This window comes from Pseudophryne corroboree, chromosome 2 (assembly GCF_028390025.1).
Source record: "Pseudophryne corroboree isolate aPseCor3 chromosome 2, aPseCor3.hap2, whole genome shotgun sequence".
NCBI classification, from domain to species: domain Eukaryota; kingdom Metazoa; phylum Chordata; class Amphibia; order Anura; family Myobatrachidae; genus Pseudophryne; species Pseudophryne corroboree.
The window spans coordinates 423,469,378-423,490,818 of NC_086445.1; the positions used below are offsets into that span (position 1 = coordinate 423,469,378).

The following is a 21,441-nucleotide window of genomic DNA, read 5'->3' on the forward strand; positions in this document are numbered from 1 at the left end:
TATCATTATCAGTGCGCATTTGCTCCAGCCTTCTCCAAGGTGCAAAAGATTTGTCTGAAAACAGATGTAATTATGCATATGCACTTCTATTATAATGTAATATAGGGGTAAATTTACCAAGGTGGGAGTATTTTTTTAGAACTGGTGATGTTGCTCATAGCAACCAATCAGATTCTACTTAAATTTTATCTAGCTGCCTCAAGAAGAGAATAGATAGAATCTGGTTGGTTGCTATGAGCAACATCACCAGTTCTAAAAAAAAACTCCCACCTTAATAAATTTATCCCATAGTGTCCATTACGATTACAAGTTTTCTTTATCTTGAAGGAACTTAGGGGGTGATTCAGATCTGATTGTAGATGTGCTTAATTTAGCACATCTATGATCAGTTTCTCAGACATGCGTGGGTACGCACAGCACAGGACTAGTCCGCCCCGCATGTCAGGCCCTACCCCCACTGCACGGGTGCAAAAGCATCGCACGGCGGTGATGCTTTCGCACCCACCCAGTAACTCCCTGCCTGTGCAGCCTAGCAGCACTGACAGGCGGTTGCGCCCCGCAATGGTGCGGGCGCGCTTGCGTTGTCCGGATCGCACCCCACCGACGGTGTTCTAACGACGTTGGCCCGCCCTCTCCCGCCCCACGACCACCTCTGCCTGATTGCTTTCTCACTGTCTGCGCATGCTGTACATGGGCACTCCCCAAAGGATTTAATACTGTAATCGCTGCCGTTGCAGCGATCGGGTCTGAATTAGGCCCTTAGGCACAAGCACAATGAGCACATCTCTATCTATGTTATCGCCCCAGAGTCTGGAAAGGGAAAGCTCTAATATGAAAATACGCTGCAATAAATAGCAATGTATGAATTTAGCATGTTTTCTAAAAGTATCTGGAGAACTGGGGGTGGCCTGCCAAGAAATAAGTATGGAATAGGAGAGTCAGTTAGGAGTTCTGATTTCCATTTAGCAATATTGTAAACTATGATTTCATACAGTGTTTATAATTGGCATCTGTCTGACCTTTGTTTCCATCAGCTCTACAGGTGAAACGAGAAGAGGCTGCCTATAGCCCACATTCAGTAATCCAAAAGGTCCCTCATCTAAAATCAGAAGGTAAGTAAATAGTAATTTCAAATATACTACTATCAACAAATTGTATATATTAGCCTGGGATCATATGAAATGTTACATTTTCCTTATAGATAATTTGCTTTAGTGTACTCTATATTGACGCAGGAAATGTATCAGTAGGCTCAAGTTCAGTACATGGGACCCCCTGGTCTAGCAAAACTAAACTGCCTCAGAACACTATCCACGTGGATACCTATTGGGAATATTTGCCTCTGTCTAGCGAATCAAGCAACCGAGCCCAAAGGGTGGCGAGCAAAGCAAGGACAAAGTTAACGAGGTTAATTATGTTCCAGGGGTGCCATGGTCTGAACTTGAATCATATCAGTATAGGAGTACATTGCTCTTACAACAAATAGATTTAATAAACTCAAAATAACATTAAAATGCACCACCTGTCACATGATCACATAATGTTCAGAGACATGTAGACAGCTTGTCAGTGTTTTCTCTTACGTCCTAGAGGATACTGGGGTCCATTTAGTACCATAGGGGTATAGACGGGTCCACTAGGAGCCATGGGCACTTTCAGAGCCGGCCCTAACCAATTTGATGCCCTAGGCAAGATTTTGGCCGGTGCCCCCTAGCACCACCGCTAGTTCTGCAGGAGATGCCTGGCATGAGTCAGCTGGTAGCTCTGCTAACGTCGGGCGCCTTTTGTTTATGAAAATGCATCATATTATTTGCATTACTATGTGGCTAGGATGCACAAGCAGCTTCTGCTGATTAAAATGATATGCAGCATGCCTATATACTGTGTGAGACTGTGACTGTATCTGCATACGAAATGCTACATTACAGTGATTTCCAGGAATACACTGTAGCATAGCATTTCGTATGCAGATACAACCGCAGTCACACACAGAATATAGGCATGCCACATATCATTTTAATCAGCAGAAGCTGCTGGTGCCCCTAAGCATACCAAATGCCCTATGCATCTGCCTAGTTTGCCTATGCCTAAGGCCGGCTCTGGGCACTTTAAGAATTTGATAGTGTGGGCTGGCTCCTCCCTGTATGCCCCTCCTACCAGACTCAGTTTAGAAAATGTGCCCAGATGAGCCGGTCACGCTGAAGGAAGCTCCTGAAGAGTTTTCTGCATTTATTTTATATGTTTATTTTCAGGCAGGGCTGGTTGGCACCAGCCTGCCTGCTTCGAGGGACTTAGGGGGAAGAACGGGCCAACCTCTTGAAGAGTTAATGGTCCCGTTCCCCGCTGACAGGACACTGAGCTCCAGAGGGAACTATTCGCAACACAACTGCGTCCCCGTATACTGTACACAGTACCCTTCCTGACACAACAGCCTAAAAATGGTTTTCTCCATTTTAAGCACCAGATTCTTCAGTCAGTATAAAAAAAGCAGGAAGACTGTGTGCCATTGAAGGGGCGGGGCTTCACTATGAGCGGATACAGCAGCTCACCAGCGCCATTTTCCCTCTGCAGTGGACACAGATGCTGACAGGACAGGGACGCACAGCTCCTCCAGTGTGACTCCAGATTACCTCAGCAGTACCAAGGGGTCACAGCAGGGGGGGAGCGACTATTAGTGTACTAAGTCCCCTATCAGGGTACTTAGTCTGCAACCCGGCTAAGCTTGGCATCAGCGGTAAGGGCGCGGTGGGGCCTGGCTCCAGACAACTCTGTGTCTCCCTCAAGGGCTCTTTGTGGGTTAATTGTGCTTAACCTTTCCTGTGTGTGTGTGTGTGCTGTCACATTTACATTATGTCAAGCAAAGAGTGTGTTTCCTGTACCGCAGAGTGTTCCTCTTCACCAGGGGGCTCACTACTGGGTACTCAGGGTTCACAGGCTAGCGGGGCTGAACCGGAATGGGTTAATTCTCTTAAGGGAATGAAAAAGAAACGCAATACTTAAAACAGACTGTGGATGAGTTTATGAACAGAGACTCAGTTCCCAAGACAGCATCTCAGTCCCCTCCCGTTTGTCTGCAAAAGCGATCTCTGGCCCATATCCTGCAGTCTGACTCTGACACTGACATGTCAGACATGGAGGAGGGGGGAGGTGGACTCATAGGGGGGGATACAGCTCTGTCACAGGGAATAGAGGCTCTTCTAGAGTTTATCAGAGATGTTCTGCATATTCCTGATAAGGTGTCAGAGGAGTGTGAGGAATCTTATTTTAAAGTAAAAAAGAAGTCCTCAGTCACTTTTCCTGCGTCAAAAGAATTGAATACCCTGTTTGAATAACCATGGGTTAATCCTGATAAGAAGTTTCAGATCCCTAAAAGGTTGCTCTCATCTTTTCCTTTTCCTCTGGAGGATAGGAAAAAATGGGAAAATCCACCGATAGTGGACGCATCAGTCTCTAGGCTGTCACGTAAAATTGTGTTGCCTGTTCCTGGTGCAGCCTCCCTGAAAGACACAGCTGATCATAAAATTGAGACTACACTCAAATCATTGTACACAGCTGCTGGGGTGGCCCAAAGACCCACTATTGCATGTGCGTGGATCACTAAAGCCATTGCTAAATGGTCAGGTAACTTAATTGAGGGGTTAGATTCCTTATCTAGGGGGGATGTCGTCTTACTCCTGCAGCACATACAGGGCTCTGCAAACTTTTATAGTGGAAGCCATAAAGGAAATAGGCGTGCTTAACGCATGCACCACCGCTATTGCAGTGTCAGCACGCAGGGGCTTGTGGCTATGCCAGTGGACTCCTGGAAAGGCGTGGAAGGCCTACCATTCCCAGGAGAGGCCTTGTTCGGAGATGATTTAGACAAATGGATCTCCACAGCTACTGCGGGTAAGTCTACATATCTTTCTTCCACAGCCCCCCCAACCAAGAAGACCCATTCAGCTTTTAAGTTACAGTCCTTTCGGACAGCAAAATTCAAAGGCAAATCCAGAGGTGCTTCTACATACTCCAGTGGCGCAAGAGGTAAACCACACAAACCAGCAACAGCAGGTACTCAGGAACAGAGCTCAGGCTCTGCTTCCTCAAAGACTTCAGCATGACGGTGGACCGCAATGCCTGGAAGGCTGTCAGGTGGGAGCACGCCTACAATTCTTCAGTCAAATCTGGTCAAATTCGTGCCAGGATCCCTAGGTCATAAATCTGATTTCCCAGGGCTACAGACTGGAGACCCATGAACTCCCACCTCACAGATTCTTCAAATCAGGCTTGCCAGTTTCACAAGAGGCAACTTTACAACATGCCATCCAAAAACTGGTACAGACTCAAGTCATTGTTCCAGTTCCACCTCATCAGCTAAACAAGGGGTACTATTCCAACTTGTTTGTAGTACCGAAACCGGACGGTTCGGTACGACCAATTTTGAACCTCAAGTCGTTGAACTCGTACTTACGAGTGTTCAAATTCAAGATGGAGTCTCTGAGAGTGGTGATCTCAGATCTGGAGGAGGGGGAAATCCTAGTGTTTCTGGATATCAAGGATGCGTACCTGAACTTGGAACTCAAGAGGCTGAGTGGATAAGTCCCAAGCACAGGAACGTGATGCTGTAGTCTGCACGAAGTTCAGCAGCAACCCCTACCGAACCCTGACTCCGTTGTCTCACCCACGTGGTCAGTCTACGCCTGCGAGACTATGTTTGCTTGTGCCCACGGCAGCCGCGTTTGAAGAGCGGATTAGGTCTGCTCAACTCCGATGCCCCCCGGTCTTAGTTGGAGACAAGGCGAAACCGAGACGGGACGAGAACAAGGGGAACCTCTAACTGAAACAGAAACACAGAGATAGAGGGAACTACTGAACACAACAACAAAGGTATGTGCGGCACGGCCGCCAAGACAAACTGTAACCAAGGTAATGCTGCCCAAATACCAAACACGACACCGTCGTAATTTGGCGAGGACAGCAATAGCGGAAACCTCCGCAGAGAAACACAAAAGCCAGAAAGTAAGAACATATACGGCCACAGCCGTAAGGTGCAGCAGAGCCGCTACTCACAACACCGGTAAGGTGCCCAGGACCCTGGGCATCGGGCAGCACTCCTGGGGTTTGCAACTCTGATTCAACAGGAAAATCAAGAGATGAGAGAAACATTCTCCTTTGATTCCTGAATCTATAATGGGGCTCCCTAGCCCAAGGACCCCAATTATAAGATTGAGTGCTTTTCAGTGTGGGTTTCATGACAAGTACCTCTGCCACAGTAGAGACAAGGGTAGGTTTTGAATCCTGATTCAACTTGGCCAGAGGGCAGGACTTGTCACCACATTTTGGCTTGCACAACTCACAGGTCTGCAGGTAGTGGCCTAAACCCTCACAATATAGGCACAAATTCAAGTTGCTGCACCGCTGATGCTCCTCCTTTGAGAACCTGGGCCACAGGAAACTTTTAAACCCTTTCTCTCCAACCAAATCTGAGGATTCTCTTGTCACAACATTGTGAGCAAGACTCTCCTTAGAGATAGAAGAGCTCTCAACAATTTCAGGCAGGATAAGCAAAATTTTGGTCAGAAGGTTTTGCAGTTGCTTTAATTATTGCTGCAAAACTTCCAGCCACTCAGGTTTCAAGGCACTGAAAGCAGAGTTCAGGGAGAGCGATGCCTGCAGGGCTTGCATAGTAGGCACAGGAGGATTTCAGGCAAGACAAGACTGGACTGGATTCTGGACAAGACAAGACTGGACTGGATTCTGGACAAGATAAGACTGGACTGGATTCTGGACAAGACAAGACTGGACTGGATTCTGGACAAGACAAGACTGGATTCTGGACAAGACGAGACAAGACTGGATTCTGGACAAGACGAGGCTGGATTCTGGACAAGACAAGACAAGACTGGACTGGATTCTGGACAAGACTGGATTCTGGACAAGACGAGACAAGACTGGATTCTGGACAAGACAAGGCTGGATTCAGGACAAGACAAGACTGGACTGGATTCTGGACAAGACAAGACAAGACTGGATTCTGGACAAGACGAGACTGGATTCTGGACAAGACTGGACTGGATTCTGGACAAGACAAGACTGGACTGGATTCTGGACTGAACACTGGACTGGATTCTGGACTGAACACTGGACTGAACCAAAAAAAGAAAAAACTACTCCATTTAGCTTTGTTTCTTTTTTTGTTGTATGGCTGGTGATACTGTTACGTTCACTGTACTTGGAACTCAAGAGGCTGAGTGGATAAGCCCCAAGCACAGGAACGTGATGCTGTAGTTGGCACGAAGTTCAGCAGCAACCCCTACGGAACCCTGACCCTGTTGTCTCACCCACGTGGTCAGTCTACGCCTGCGAGACTATGTTTGCTTGGACCCACGGCAGCTGCGTTTGAAGGGCAGTTTAGGTCTGCCCAACTCCGATGCCCCCTGGTCTTAGTTGGAGACAAGGCGTAAACTGAGACGGGGCGAGAACAAGGGGAACCTCTAACTGAAACAGAAACACAGAGATAGGGGGAACTACTGAACACAACTAAGGTATGTGTGGAACGGCTGCCAAGACAAACTGTAACCAAGGTAATGCTGCCCAAATACCAAACACGACACCGTCGTAATTCGGCGAGGACAGCAATAGTGGAAACCTCCGCAGAGAAACACAAAAGCCAGAAAGTAAGAACAAATACGGCCACAGCCATAAGGTGCGGCAGAGCCGCTACTCACAACACCGGTAAGGTGTACGCTGAAGGAACAGGAACCCCAAGGCTGCAGATACAGGACAACAGGACTGGAAGGCTGGATAAGAATTCCAATGATCAGGCTCCAGACACCAGGACTCGGGATACAGAATTAACTGGCAAACAGGGCCTGTATACAGATGCAACACTGGACATGAAACAACCAGGAACATACAGGTATCTTAACAAAACGTCTATCACCAGCACTAGACTGCAGAGCTAGCTGGTTAATAAGGGAACACGCCCCAATCAGGATGGCTGGAAGCCAGGCACCAGGTAATGGCCAAATATCTGCAGGTGAGAGTAACATAGACAAGAGCCAGACTGCAGTACAGAGACTCACCACATAATGACCAAATATCTGACAGGTGAGGCTTAACACATAGAAACAGACTGCAGTTACACAGACTCCCCACTGGCGGCCAACAAGATTCTTCTAAACCATTACCATAGAAATCCTGGCATGCAAACAGAACTATAACATGAAATTAATAAACAGAAAGCAAACAGGAATGAACCACTGCTTGTGGTTCATAACAGTACCCCCTCCTTAAGGGTGGACTCCGGACACCCCATATAAGCCAAGGGGAACAGAAACAGAAGTATAACATAAAATACATAACCAAAATGCAAAACAGGAATGAGCCACTACCGTGGCTCATAACAGTACCATCACATTCCGATCTGGCTCTGTCATGTATGGTTTGCACTGCAGGACTGTCACTACCAGTTCCAGGCCCTGCCATTTGGCCTCTCCACGGCACAGAGGGTGTTCACCAAGGTGATGGTAAAGATGATGCTTCTACTCCCCAAACAGGGAGTGAACATATTGGACGATCTCCTGATAAAAGCACCAACCAGGGAAAGGTTACTGGACAGCATTGCTCTCTCAACCAGACTTCTCGAGGGTCATGGGTGGATTCTGAACCTTCCGAAATCTCACCTAGAGCCAACACGGAGGCTCCCATTCCTGGGAATGATACTGGATACAGTCGCAGAAGATGTTCCTTCCATTGGAAAAGGCATTAGTAATCCAGTCGATGGTTCGGGATGTCCTGAAGCCAACCCGGATATCGGTGCATCTATGCATTCACCTTCTGGGGGAAATGGTGTCCTCTTACGAGGCTCTTCAATACGGAAGATTTCACGCAAGACCCTTCCAGCTCGATCTGTTGGACAAATGGTCCAGATCACATCTTCACATGCACCGGAGGATCCGTCTGTCGCCAAAAGCCAGGATCTCCCTTCTGTGGTGGCTACAGACATCTCACCTCGTCGAGGGTCGGAGGTTCGGAATTCAGAAATGGATTCTGCTAACCACAGACGCAATCCTCAGAGGTTGGTCACTCATGGGAGCAGTCACTCAAGGGGTGCAGTTTCAAGGAAGATGGTCCATTCAGGAAGTCATCCTTTCAATCAACATTCTGGAACTCAGGGCCATATACAACACCCTTCTGCAGGCCTCACATCGTCTTCAAGATGAGGCCATTCAGGTCCAGTCGGACAATGTGACGGCAGTAACGTACATAAACCGACAGGGCGGAACGAAAAGCAGAGCAGCAATGTCAGAGGTGTCAAGAATTCTCCTCTGGGCAGAGAGAAACACTGTGGCATTTTCAGCGGTCTTCATTCTGGGAGTAGACAACTGGGAAGCAGACTTCCTCAGCAGACACGACCTGCACCCGGGGGAGTGGGGCCTTCACCCGGAAGTGTTCAGGTGCTTGACAAGTCGATGGGGATATCCACAGATCGACATGATGGCCTCTCGTCTCAACAAGAAGCTCAGGCGGTATTGTTCCAGGTCGAGAGACCCACAGGTGGTGGCGCAGACGCCTTGATGACTCCATGGGTCTATCAGATGGTGTACATGTTTCCTCCACTTCCTATGATATTAAGAATTCTAAAGAGAATAAAAAGGGAAAAGGTTCACGCAGTACTAATTGCTCCGGACTGCCCAAGAAGGGCCTGGTACGTGGACCTTCTGGAGATGCTCCTCGAAGATCCGTGGCCTCTACCTCTTCGCGAGGATCTTCTGCAACAGGGCCCGTTCGTCTATCAGGGCTTGCCGCGGCTACGTTTGATGGCATGGAAGTTGAACAGCTGATTCAAGCCAGGAGAGGGATCCCTAACAAGGTTATCCCGACTATGATCCAAGCCAGGGAGGGGGTAACGTCTAAGCATTACCATCATATTTGGAAGAAATACATCTCTTGGTGTGAGAGCAGAAAATTTTCTGCGATGGAATTCCATCTAGGACGGTTCCTGCTTTTTCTACAAGCAGGAGTGGATGTGAGCCTCCGTCTGGACTCCATAAAAGTCCAGATTTCGGCCTTGACCACTTTCTTTCAGAAACAATTGGCTTCTGTCCCTGAGGTCCAGACGTTCTTGAAAATTGTTCTGCACATCCAACCTCCCTTTGTGCCTCCCATGGCACCTTGGGATCTCGATGTGGTGCTGCATTTCCTCCAATCGGACTGGTTTGAGCCGTTACAGGAGGTAGACATAAAATATCTTATATGGAAGACCGTCACAGTGTTAGCCTTGGCTTCAGCAAGACATGTGTCCGAGCTGGGGGCTTTATCTCAAAAAAGTCCCTATTTAATTTTCCATGAGGACAGAGCTGAACTCAGAACTCGTCAGCAATTTCTTCTTAAGGTGGTGTCTACGTTTCACATCAACCAACCTATTGTGGTCCCGGTTGTCACCGACACCTCTGCTAATTCTACGTCTTTGGATGTTGTGAGTGCTTTGAAGGTGTATTTGAAAAGAACGGCTCGTCACAGAAAGAAGGACTGTTTGTTCTTTATGATCCCAATAAGATTGGGTGTCCTGCTTCAAAGCAGACTATTGCGCGCTGGATTAGACTTACTATCCAGCATTCTTTTTCCACGGCAAGTTTTCCATGTCCAAAATCTGTACAGGCACACTATACTAGGTCGGTGGGTTCTTCCTGGGCGGCTGCCTGGGGTGTCCGGCTTTACAGCTCTGCCGAGCAGCTACTTGGTCAGGTTCGTACACATTTGCTAAGTTCTACAAGTTCGATACTTTGGCCTCTGAGGACTTTCAGTTTGGTCAATCAGTTTTGCAGGAACCTCAGCACTCTCCCACCCGGTTTGGGAGCTTTGGTACATTCCCAATGTTACGTTCACTGTACTTGGTACTCCTGGAACTGGGTGGATGAGCCCCAAGTACAGGAACGTAATGCTGGAGTGGGAATTGAGGTCAGCAGCAAACCCCTACAGAACCCTGACTCCGTTGTTTCACCTGAGTGGTCAGTCTACGCCTGCGAGACTATGTTTGCTTGGGCCCACGGCAGCCGCGTTTGAAGGGCGGTTTATGTCTGCCCAACTCCGATGCCCCCCGGTCTTAGTTGGAGACAAGGCGTAAACTGAGACGGGGCTATAACAAGGGAAACCTCTAACTAAACAGAAACTCGAGTTAGGGGCAACTACAGAACTCAAACAACAGTATGTGCGGCACAGCTGCCAGGACAAACTACAACAAATGAAATGCTGTCCACACGCCGACACAATACTACTGTGTACCGGCGATGACAGCATACGCAGGACCCTCGGCAGAAAATCCAAAGCAAATATAACGGAGAGATACGGCCAAGGCCGTAAGGTGCGGCAAAGCCGCTACTCACGAAACCGGTGTGAATACAGGGGGACGGACAAGAACCCCCAAAGCTGCAGACACAGGCTCACATAACAGGAAAGCCGGGCAGATATCTTAAACAGGCTCCGGACACCAGGACTCTGGACTCGGGGCTACTAGATCACCGGAACACACCAGGGCAGGAACAGCTCATAGGAAGCTCTGGACTCTGCCAGAGCTGAGTACACAGGATTCCAGTATCAGACAGGGCCTGGACACAGATGCAATACTGGACAAGACTCTATTCAGGAACATACAGGTATCTTAACAGAATGTCTATCACCAGCTCAGAACTGCATAGTTAGCTAGGTAATAAGGGAACACGCCCCAATCAGGATGGCTGGAAGCCAGGAACAAGATAATGACCAGAATAGCTGCAGGTGAGAGAAACAGACAAGAGCCACATTGCAGTACAGAGACCCACCACATAATGATCAACTATCTGACAGGTGAGACTAAACACATAGAAACAGGCTGCAATTACACAGACTCACCACCGGCGGCCAACAAGAGTCTTCTAAACCAGTGTAATGTAAATCCTGGCATGCGAACAGAACTATAGTACAAAATACATAAACGGAAAGCAAACCGGAATGAACCACTACTTGTGGTTCATAACAGTACTCTCTCCTTAAGGGTGGACTCCGGACACCCCATAACACCCAAGGGGAACAGAAACAGAAGTATACATAAAATGCATAACCAAAATGCAAAACAGAAATGGCTCATAACACCCATGGTACTAATGCGGACCCCAGTATCCTCTAAGATAGGGGTGGGCAAAATACGGCCCGCGGGCCGGATGCGGCCTGCAAACCATTCCTGCCCGGCCCACTGCTTCCCACCAGTGTGCAATGACAAGCGGCCCGACCGACTGAGCTGCTTGTCATTGCTCTGCAGTACCTCCAAGCTGCCGGCGCCTGTCTCCCCTGCTGCATAGTTACCTACATTTTCTTTCTCCTCTCCGGGAGAAGCCCGGAGAGGAGACGCTGCAGTGTCTTTGGAAGGCGGGGCCGGACTGTGACATCACTAAGCCCCGCCCCCCGCAACGGGAAATGCTGTGATTCGCGGGTCTGCGGGAAGGGGGCGGGGCTAAAATGACGCAATTTGCGTCATTTTAACCCCTTCTCCACCCGACGGACTTGCGAATGCGGGAGGTTATCTCTCCATCCTGCTCGCATCACTAGGGTGCGAGCAGGATGCAGGAGACCTGCCCACTCTTCCGGGGGTGCGGGGGGCTACCCCAAAAAACGGGAGCCTCCCGCAGCTTCCGGGAGAGTAGGTAAGTATGCCCTGCTGCTGCACGGCGCCTGACACACTCATCCTCCTCCTTCCACCTCCACAGTCCCCAGTGACAAAGGCAGAGATCAGATGAAAAGGGGGCGGAGCTAGGCGGAAGTGAGGGGGCGTGGCTACGCAGGACCTAAGGGGGCGGAGCTACACTGGACATAAGCCACTGCTACAGATCCATCCTTCCTGCCACTGCCAGCCAAACACAGATCAGTAAGTTAATGGAAAAAGTGAGGGAAAGAAAGTGTATTTCTGTGTGTGTGTGTGTGTGTGTGTGTGTGTGTGTGTGTGTGTGTGTGTGTGTGTGTGTGTGTGTGTGTATATATATATGAGAGTGTGTGTGTGTGTGTGTGTTTATGTTTGTGTGTGCGGGCAGTGGCGTCAGACTGTTTTTAGTTTAGGGGGGAGATCTTTAACGCTCGCTGTACCACCCCCAACCCTCCCCCCCCGGATTCTTTAACCGTGTCACCCCCCCGTGTTCTGTCACTAAGTCACCCCCCCAGTGTTGTTACCGTGTCACCTCCCGTGTTCTGTCACCCCCACGTTCTGTCAGTGTGTCACCCCCGTGTTCTGCCACTGAGTCAGCACCCCCCCGCGTTCTGTCACCATGTCACACCCCCCCGCTTTCTGTCACCGTGTTACCCCCCCACACATTCTGTCACTGTGTCACCCCCCCCCGTGTTCTGTCACCGTGTCACCCCCGTGTTCTGTCACTAAGTCACCCCGCCATGTTGTTACCGTGTCACCTCCCGTGTTCTGTCACTGTTTCCCCCCCCCGTGTTCTGTCACTGTGTCACCCCCCGTGTTCTGTCACCGTGTCACCCCCCGTGTTCTGTCACTGTGTCACCCACCCGTGTTCTGTCACCCCCCCGTGTTCTGTCACCGTGTCACCCGCCCATATTCTGTCACCGTGTCACCCCCTGTGTTCCATCACCGTGGCCCACCCCCGTGTTCTGTCAGTGTCAACCCCCCCCGTGTTCTGTCACCGTGTCCCACCCCCGTGTTCTGTCACCGTCTCACCCCCCCGTGTTCTGTCACCGCGTCACCCCCTGTGTTCCATCACCGTGTTCCACCCCCGTGTTCTGTCACTGTGTCACACCTTTCATCAGGGGCCATAAGACACTGGATAATTTGCTTGCTGTGCAATGATTATCCCAAATAAAATGTTAATGTGTAAAAGGGGACTCTACCTGCCGTAATGTGTAAAAGGGGGCTCTACCTTCCGTAATGTGTAAAAGGGGGCTCTACCTGCTGTAATGTGTAAAAGAGGGGCTCTACCTGAAGTAATGTGTGTAAGTGGCGCTACTGTGTGGCATAATTTGAATAATGGAGACAATTGTACAGCCTAATATGAATCTGTATTATTTTTTGGCCACACCCCTTCCCCATGAAGCCACGTCCCTATATTTTTGGCACGTGGGGGAGCTGCTATTTTGTGTGCGGCCCTCAAATACTGACAGGAAAGTGTCAAGTGGCCCCTCAGCTGAAATAATTGCCCACCCCTGCTCTAGGACGTAAGAGAAATAGGATTTTAATTACCTACCAGTAAATCCTTTTCTCATAGTCCGTAGAGGATACTGGGGTCCATTTAGTACCATGGGGGTATAAACGGGTCCACTAGGAGCCATGGACACTTTAAGAATTTGATAGTGTGGGCTAGCTCTTCACTCTATACCCCTCCTACCAGAATTAGTCTAGGAAACTGCCCGAGGAGACGGACATAATGTACTTCGAGAGAAGGCTAGATAAGGATAGTGGTGAGATTCTGAACCAGCACACACAACAAGAGGAAAGCCAAGCTAACCAAACTTGAAACAGGAACAGCAACGGCTGAACCCACATTACTTAACCAAGTGACAGTGCAGGACAAACGAAGCACTTGGCGGGTGCCCAGTATCCTCTACGGACTACGAGAAAAGGATTTACCGGTAGGTAATTAAAATACTATTTTTCTCTCCAGGGATGGCTTTCACTGTTTATCACAGCTCCATTGTTATGCAGGCTGGAGGTACCCATAGTCTGGGAAGAGAATACAATGCATCCTCCTGGGCGAGCGGGAAGCTATTGCTACAGTATGTAGGAAAGGAAAGTCAGGAACTTTGGTGACTGTCTCTATTTAACTTATGTTTTACATCTATTGATAAATCAATAAACAGTCATTTAGGTAGCAAGAACATTACAGGTTTCTTAAAATAAATGCCACTATAAACGCTGATTCCAACACAGTCTGCTTGTCTGCCTCATCATTGATTTATTATTCCAGGAATGGAGAGGAATCTATTATGTGCCTGACCAAGGTGAAATGGGATATTTATAGGTTTACCCAAATATTCAAATATGAAATACTGCTAGCTACTATGTAATAATTTATATATATATATATATATATATATATATATATATATATATATATTCGGATGCCCTTATTATAGTGTTGCAAACTACTCAAAAGACTAATAAGAGGCCGGTTTATTAACACTATTTTTACTACAATAATGTGAAAAGGGGAGTTTTCACACCCTTTTCACATTATTTTAGTATCACCTGAATGTATTAAAGGGCATTTGGAGCAGTTTTCATGAAAAACTGCTCCAAACCCTTTAATTCACTTTTTTTAGTAACCCACATCGCATTCCCCATACTTATAATGGGAAATGCGATGTGGCCAAATTTACAAAAAAAAACCAAAATGTGAAAAAATACCGCAGTGTGCCCTGTGATAATCTCACCAGCTCAGAGCGAGATCACAGGGCAGCACTGTGTCGGTGTCCACAGCTCCAGTGATCAGCTATGTGTGTCCGATGGACACACAAGCTGATCAAAGTGTTAAAAAAAACTAAAAACAAAAAAATCATACTCACCTGTCCAGGAAGTCGGTGTCCACTGCTTCGGTGAGCCCTGTCGGGCGCCAGGTCCCCCATATGCTGCGCTGTGACCCCGATGCAGTAAAGTGACGCTGCAAATCAGCAGTGCACTTTACAGCACCAGCGGTCACCGCAGCACACAGGATCCGGTGCCCAGCAGTGCGGACCGAGTCCATGGACTGGTAGGTATATTGACCTGCTGGGGAAGGGAATCTGTGGCTCACAGCGGTAGTCACGACAGAGGGGGGTGTCGACCGGGCGGCAGCGGTGGTGTCGGCGGGGGCAACACATGTACAGCAGGACATTGAGGTATTTTTTTACGAAAAAATACCCCGATTGTGCTGCGGAGTGTCATCGCAGGGACAGAGCTTGACCGCAAGCTCTGTCCCTGCATGCGATAGTTGATACATTCCTGCGATGTAATCAATTATCGCAGTGCAAGTTTGGGCGATTTTATCACCTGTCATCCGTATCCTGGATGCGGATGGGGATAAATAGGCCCCTTAGGACCGCAATCATGCTTACCCCAGACTAGTCACTGTCACATCATACACAGTCCATGGATGTCAAATATGTTGCTGGGAATCAATAAAAAGATCATCAGCTTTAGAAATGTATGCTTCAGGTCCAGGCCTCTTGTCAAGGTTCTGTTTATTTGAGCTCTATGCATGCACCTTTGCAAAATCATGTATAAGCACTACAGTGTCAGCCAAGGGCAATACTGAGCAAGCACTGTTCTGACTTACTGATGTGTGCATATCATTTTTACTGCAGTTTAGTCATTTCTGTAAGATATTGTGCTCATTATTTCATACATTTATATATGACTGATCTCCATACTAAGCACTGTTCCCTTATTAAAGCTATTTTCCAAATACTGCTGTTTAGCTATAACACATACTTAGTTACATTGCTATCCTGTATGCATATCTGCAGACCCAATAGCTTTGATCAGCACACAGACTGCCATTGTAAACTAGTGGGTAAATGTATGAAGGTGCGATATGTGGGAGAAGCGGCATCAGCACACGTTATGTGGGCTATATCACTTCTCCCCCATGTAAGAAAGCTGCAGTGCGCCCCTGTCCATATCGGCGCTGCTCTCTATAAGATAGCAGGCCAATATGTGAGGGCAATGTATGAACGGTCAGCATCGATGACCATTACAACACCTGCCGATTTCGACAGCTGCAGGTGGCGATGCCTATAGACCACATCAGGGACAGAGTTGTTCCTGGCTGTTGCGGGTGTCGGCTCTGGAGTGCGCAGGAGATCTTGTGTGAGTAGCGAGATTCCGCGCAGGTGCACTGAAGCTGGCTGGGACAGGGAGACACAGCGCTTTATCACTTAGTGGATGCGCTGTGTGCTCGGGGGACATCGCCAAAGGGGGGAACCACGCTTCGGCAGACAAGATGTTAATACATCTTGTCGATGTCCCTACCTGCTTCTCCGTGGTAGTGATCTTCCCCCATCTTCCATATTGCCCATTCCCGTTTTTTCTACCCCCCTCCTTCTTTTCACTCTCCGTTTTTTTAGACCTTGTCTATTTTTTTTTTGTATAAGCTATTGATATTTGTTTTTTTTTCATTCTAAACTGTCTAAAACATATTACAGGTTGAGTATCCCATATCCAAATATTCTGAAATACGGAATATTCCGAAATACAGAATTTTTTGAGTGAGAGTGAGATAGTGAAACCTTTGTTTTCTGATGGCTCAATGTACACAAACTTTGTTTAATACACAAAGTTATTCAAAATATTGTATTAAATGACCTTCAGGATGTGTGCATAAGGTGTATATGAAACATAAATGAATTGTGTGAATGTACACACACTTTGTTTAATGCACAAAGTTATAAAAAATATTGGCTAAAATGACCTTCAGGCTGTGTGTATTAGTTGTATATGAAACATAAATGCATTCTTGAGTCCCATCACCATGATATCTCATTATGGTATGCAGTTATTCCAAAATACGGAAAAATCCGATATCCAAAATACTGCTGGTCCCAAGCATTTTGGATAAGGGATACTCAACCTGTATTTCCTTTTTAATAATTATATATTTACAGTATGTAAAAATAGTTAATGATTTAATCATATTTGCCCAATATTAAATTTATAGTATTTATTAAGTTATTATGTTACCATTACTTCTCTGTTGTTTTGGATTTCCAAATGCATATATTGTTCTTATGTTGAATGCTTATGTTTGTTCTATATTAAATGGACTACACTTCCAAAAATATCTCAATATCTAAGAAAAAAAAAATCCAGACTGTTTGGAAAAATACACTTTCTTTGAATACATATGGCCATGAGGATTTTTGGAGAGGAGAACCCCCTTGTGCAGTCTCTGTGCGAGCCTCCTCCTCTCTGGCAGTGCAGCAACCTCTGGCTTTGGGCCTAATTCTGAGTTGATCGCAGCAGCAAATATGTTAGCAGTTGGGCAAAACCATGGGGGTAATTCTGAGTTGATCGCAGCAGCAAGTTTGTTAGCAGTTGGGCAAAACCATGGCCCTCATTCCGAGTTGTTCGCTCGTTCTTTTTCATCGCATCGCATCGATTTTCTGCAAACTGCGCATGCGCAATGTTCGCACTGCGGCTGCGCCAAGTAAATTTGCTAAGAAGTTTGGTATTTTACTCACGGCATTACGAGGTTTTTTCTACGTTCTGGTGTTCGTTGTGTGATTGACAGGAAGTGGGTGTTTCTGGGCGGAAACTGGCCGTTTTCTGGGAGTGTGTGAAAAAACGCTGCCGTTTCTGGGAAAAACGCGGGAGTGGCTGGAGAAACGGGGGAGTGTCTGGGCGTACGCTGGGTGTGTTTGTGACGTCAAACCAGGAACGAAACTGACTGAACTGATCGCAGTGGCAGAGTAAGTGTCGAGCTACTCAGAAACTGCTTAGAAATTTCTATTCGCAATTTTGAGAATCTTTCGTTCGCAATTTTGCTAAGGTAAGTTCACTCCCAGTAGGCGGCGGTTTAGCGTGTGCAATGCTGCTAAAAGCAGCTTGCGAGCGAACAACTCGGAATGAGGGCCCATGTGCACTGAAGGGGGGGCAGATATAACATTTGCAGAGAGAGTTAGATTTGGGTGGGTTATTTTGTTTCTGTGCAGGGTAAATACTGGCTGCTTTATTTTTACACTGCAAGTTAGATTTCAGTTTCAATACACCATATCCAAGTCTAACTTTCAATGCACATGTTATATCTGTCCCCCTGCAGTGCACTTGCAGTGTAAAAATAAAGCAGCCACTATTTATCCTGCACAGACACAAAATCACCCACCCAAATCTAACTCTCTCTGCAAATGTTATATCTGCTCCCCCTGCAGTGCACATGGGCCCTCATTCCGAGTTGTTCGCTCGCAAGGCGATTTTAGCAGAGTTACACACGCTAAGCCGCCGCCTACTGGGAGTGAATCTTAGCTTCTTAAAATTGCGAACGATGTATTCGCAATATTGCGATTACAAACTACTTAGCAGTTTCAGAGTAGCTTCAGACTTACTCGGCATCTGCGATCAGTTCACTGCTTGTCGTTCCTGGTTTGACGTCATAAACACACCCAGCGTTCGGCCAGACACTCCTCCGTTTCTCCAGCCACTCCCGCGTTTTTTCCGGAAACGGTAGCGTTTTTATCCACACGCCCATAAAACGCTGTGTTTCCGCCCAGTAACACCCATTTCCTGTCAATCACACTACGATCGCCGGAGCGAAGAAAAAGCCGTGAGTAAAAAAACTATCTTCATAGCAAAATTACTTGGCGCAGTCGCAGTGCGAACATTGCGCATGCGTACTAAGCAGAAAAACGCTGCGATGCGAAGAAAATTACCGAGCGAACGACTCGGAATGAGGGCCATGGTTTTGCCCAATTGCTAACAAACTTGCTGCTGCAATCAACTCAGAATTACCCCCTTTGTGCTAGAGTTTACTGTGCCTGTGCAGGCCTCAGAGAACATGGCGTCTGCGCCTTGATCCCGAGGGATATCTCTATTGCACATGGGCAAATCGCTGGAAAATGGCCACTGCACCATTTTACTGGTGATTTTTGACTGCAGCACCAGAACTCCAAAGGGGTAAGTATAATTACAGTATATGGGTGAAGGGTGTGTGGTAAGGTATCCGGACTCCAGGTCGACAGCAAAAAGGTCGACACATCTTAGGTCGACGCCAATTGGTCGACACACCTTAGGTCGACATGTACACAAAGGTCGACATGAACAAGGTCGACATGGAAAAAGGTCGACCTGAGTTTTTCACAATTTTTTTCTTTTTTTGAACCTTTTCATACTTAACGATCCACGTGGACTACGATTGGAACGGTAATCTGTGCCGAGCGAAGCGGTAGTGGAGCGAAGGCACCATGCCCGAAGCATGGCGAGCGAAGCGAGCCATGCGAGGGGACGCGGTGCACTAATTGGGGTTCCCGGTCACTCTACGAAGAAAACGACACCAAAAAAACATCAAAAACTCATGTCGACCTTTTTCCATGTCGACATTGTTCCTGTCGACCTTTTGTCCATGTCGACCTAAGGTGTGTCGCCCAATTGGCGTCGACCTAAGGTGTGTCGACCGTTTTGCTGTCGACCCTCAGTCCCAGACCCGTGTGGTAAATCACATTCCAGTGTTGTCTTGCAGTGAAGGATGTTAATATGCAGAATTACTAATGCTTTTCTAAATAGCTGTATGGTCATTATTTTTTGTTCTGAAATAGAAACATATTACAGTATGATCTTTCCTTTGATTTTTCCATATGTTCAGAGGTCACTATAGATTGCAGCTTTGATCGTGGATCCTGTGACTGGAAGCAGGAAACTGAAGATGACTTTGATTGGAAACATACAGATCGGAGTCATGGTAAGTGAAAGTTGTACAGCACTTAGGAAGTACTGTGAGCAGATTGGAAAAGGTAACTACAGTAGCTATTCAGTTATTTTTTTTATATTGCTGTAACATTTATTTATCTATCCATTGCAATGTATCGGTTATGTATGCCGGGCTATTGTTATTATCAGTTTCTGTGTTCATTTTTTTTTGCATTTATTATTTTAAATAATAAGATTTTACTTACCGGTAAATCTATTTCTCGTAGTCCGTAGTGGATGCATGGGAATAGACGGGCTCCGCAGGAGACATGTGCACTTTAAGAAAGAATTTAGATTCTGGTGTGCTCTGGCTCCTCCCTCTATGTCCCTCCTCCAGACCTCAGTTAGAGAAACTGTGCCCGGAAGAGCTGACAGTACAAGGAAAGGATTTTGGTAATCCAGGGCAAGATTCATACCAGCCACACCAAATAACTTGAGATAAACATACCCAGTCAACAGTATGAACAACAACAGAGCAACAGGTCAACCCTGATGCAACCATAACATAACCCTTATTTAAGCAATAACTATATACAAGCATTGCAGAAGAAGTCCGCACTTGGGACGGGCGCCCAGCATCCACTACGGACTACGAGAAATAGATTTACCGGTAAGTAAAATCTTATTTTCTCTAACGTCCTAGTAGATGCTGGGGACTCCGTAAGGACCATGGGGATTATACCAAAGCTCCCAAACGGGCGGGAGAGTGCGGATGACTCTGCAGCACCGATTGAGCAAACACAAGGTCCTCCTCGGCCAGGGTATCAAACTTGTAGAACTTTGCAAAAGTGTTTGAACCTGACCAAGTAGCCGCTCGGCAAAGTTGTAATGCCGAGACCCTTCGGGCAGCCGCCCAAGAAGAGCCCACCTTCCTAATGGAATGGGCCTTAACTGATCTTGGCAGCGGCAATCCAGCCGCCGAATGAGCCTGCTGAATCGTGTTACAGATCCAGCGAGCAATAGTCTGCTTTGAAGCAGGAGCACCAAGCTTATTGGAAGCATACAGGATAAACAAAGACTCTGTTTTCCTGACCCTAGCCGTTCTGGCTACATAAACCTTCAAAGCCCTCACTACATCAAGCAACTCGGAATCCTCCAAGTCCGTAGTAGCCACAGGCACCACAATCGGTTGGTTTATATGAAAGGATGAAACCACTTTCGGCAGAAATTGTGGACGGGTCCGCAATTCTGCTCTATCCGCATGGAAAACCAGATAGGGGCTTTTATGTGACAAAGCCGCCAACTCCGACACACGCCTAGCCGAAGCCAAGGCTAATAGCATGACCACCTTCCACGTGAGATATTTCAACTCCACCGTTTTGAGTGGTTCAAACCAGTGGGATTTCAGGAAACTCAACACCACGTTAAGATCCCAAGGTGCCACTGGAGGCACAAAAGGGGGCTGAATATGCAGCACTCCCTTTACAAACGTCTGAACTTCAGGTAGAGAAGTCAACTCCTTTTGAAAGAAAATGGATAGGTCCGAAATCTGGACCTTAATGGACCCCAATTTTAGGCCCAAATTCACTCCTGACCGTAGGAAGTGAAGGAAATGGCCCAGCTGGAATTCCTCTGTAGGGGCATTCCTGGCCTCACACCAAGCAACATATTTTCACCATATACGGTGATAATGTTGAGCTGTCACGTCCTTCCTAGCCTTTATCAGCGTAGGAATGACCTCATACGGAATGCCTTTCTCTGCTAGGATCCGGCGTTCAACCGCCATGCCGTCAAACGCAGCCGCGGTAAGTCTTGGAACAGATAGGGCCCCTGTTGCAACAAGTCCTGTCTTAGAGGAAGAGGCCACGGCCCTTCGTGACCAATCTGGAACAATGAGTATCGTTCTCACTCCTCTTTTTCTTATTATTCTCAGCACCTTGGGTATGAGAGGAAGAGGAGGAAATACATAGACCGACTGGAACACCCACGGTGTCACCAGGGCGTCTACAGCTATCGCCTGAGGGTCTCTTGACCTGGCACAATACCTCTGTAGTTTTTTGTTGAGGCGTGATGCCCTCATCTGTGCGAAGACTTCCTGATGA

General features: G+C 47.4%; 1 protein-coding gene across 3 annotated transcripts in view; it reads left to right on the forward strand.

Moving 5' to 3' along the window:
• EGFL6 (EGF like domain multiple 6) overlaps positions 1-21,441 on the forward strand; it is a 475,748-nt gene that overhangs the window by 290,006 nt on the left and 164,301 nt on the right. For all 3 annotated transcript variants that reach the window (XM_063953516.1, XM_063953515.1, XM_063953514.1), the window contains exons 9-10: positions 1,035-1,112; positions 19,296-19,391. In XM_063953516.1, the coding sequence (XP_063809586.1) occupies positions 1,035-1,112; positions 19,296-19,391 (174 nt within the window). The remainder of the gene's footprint in view (positions 1-1,034; positions 1,113-19,295; positions 19,392-21,441) is intronic.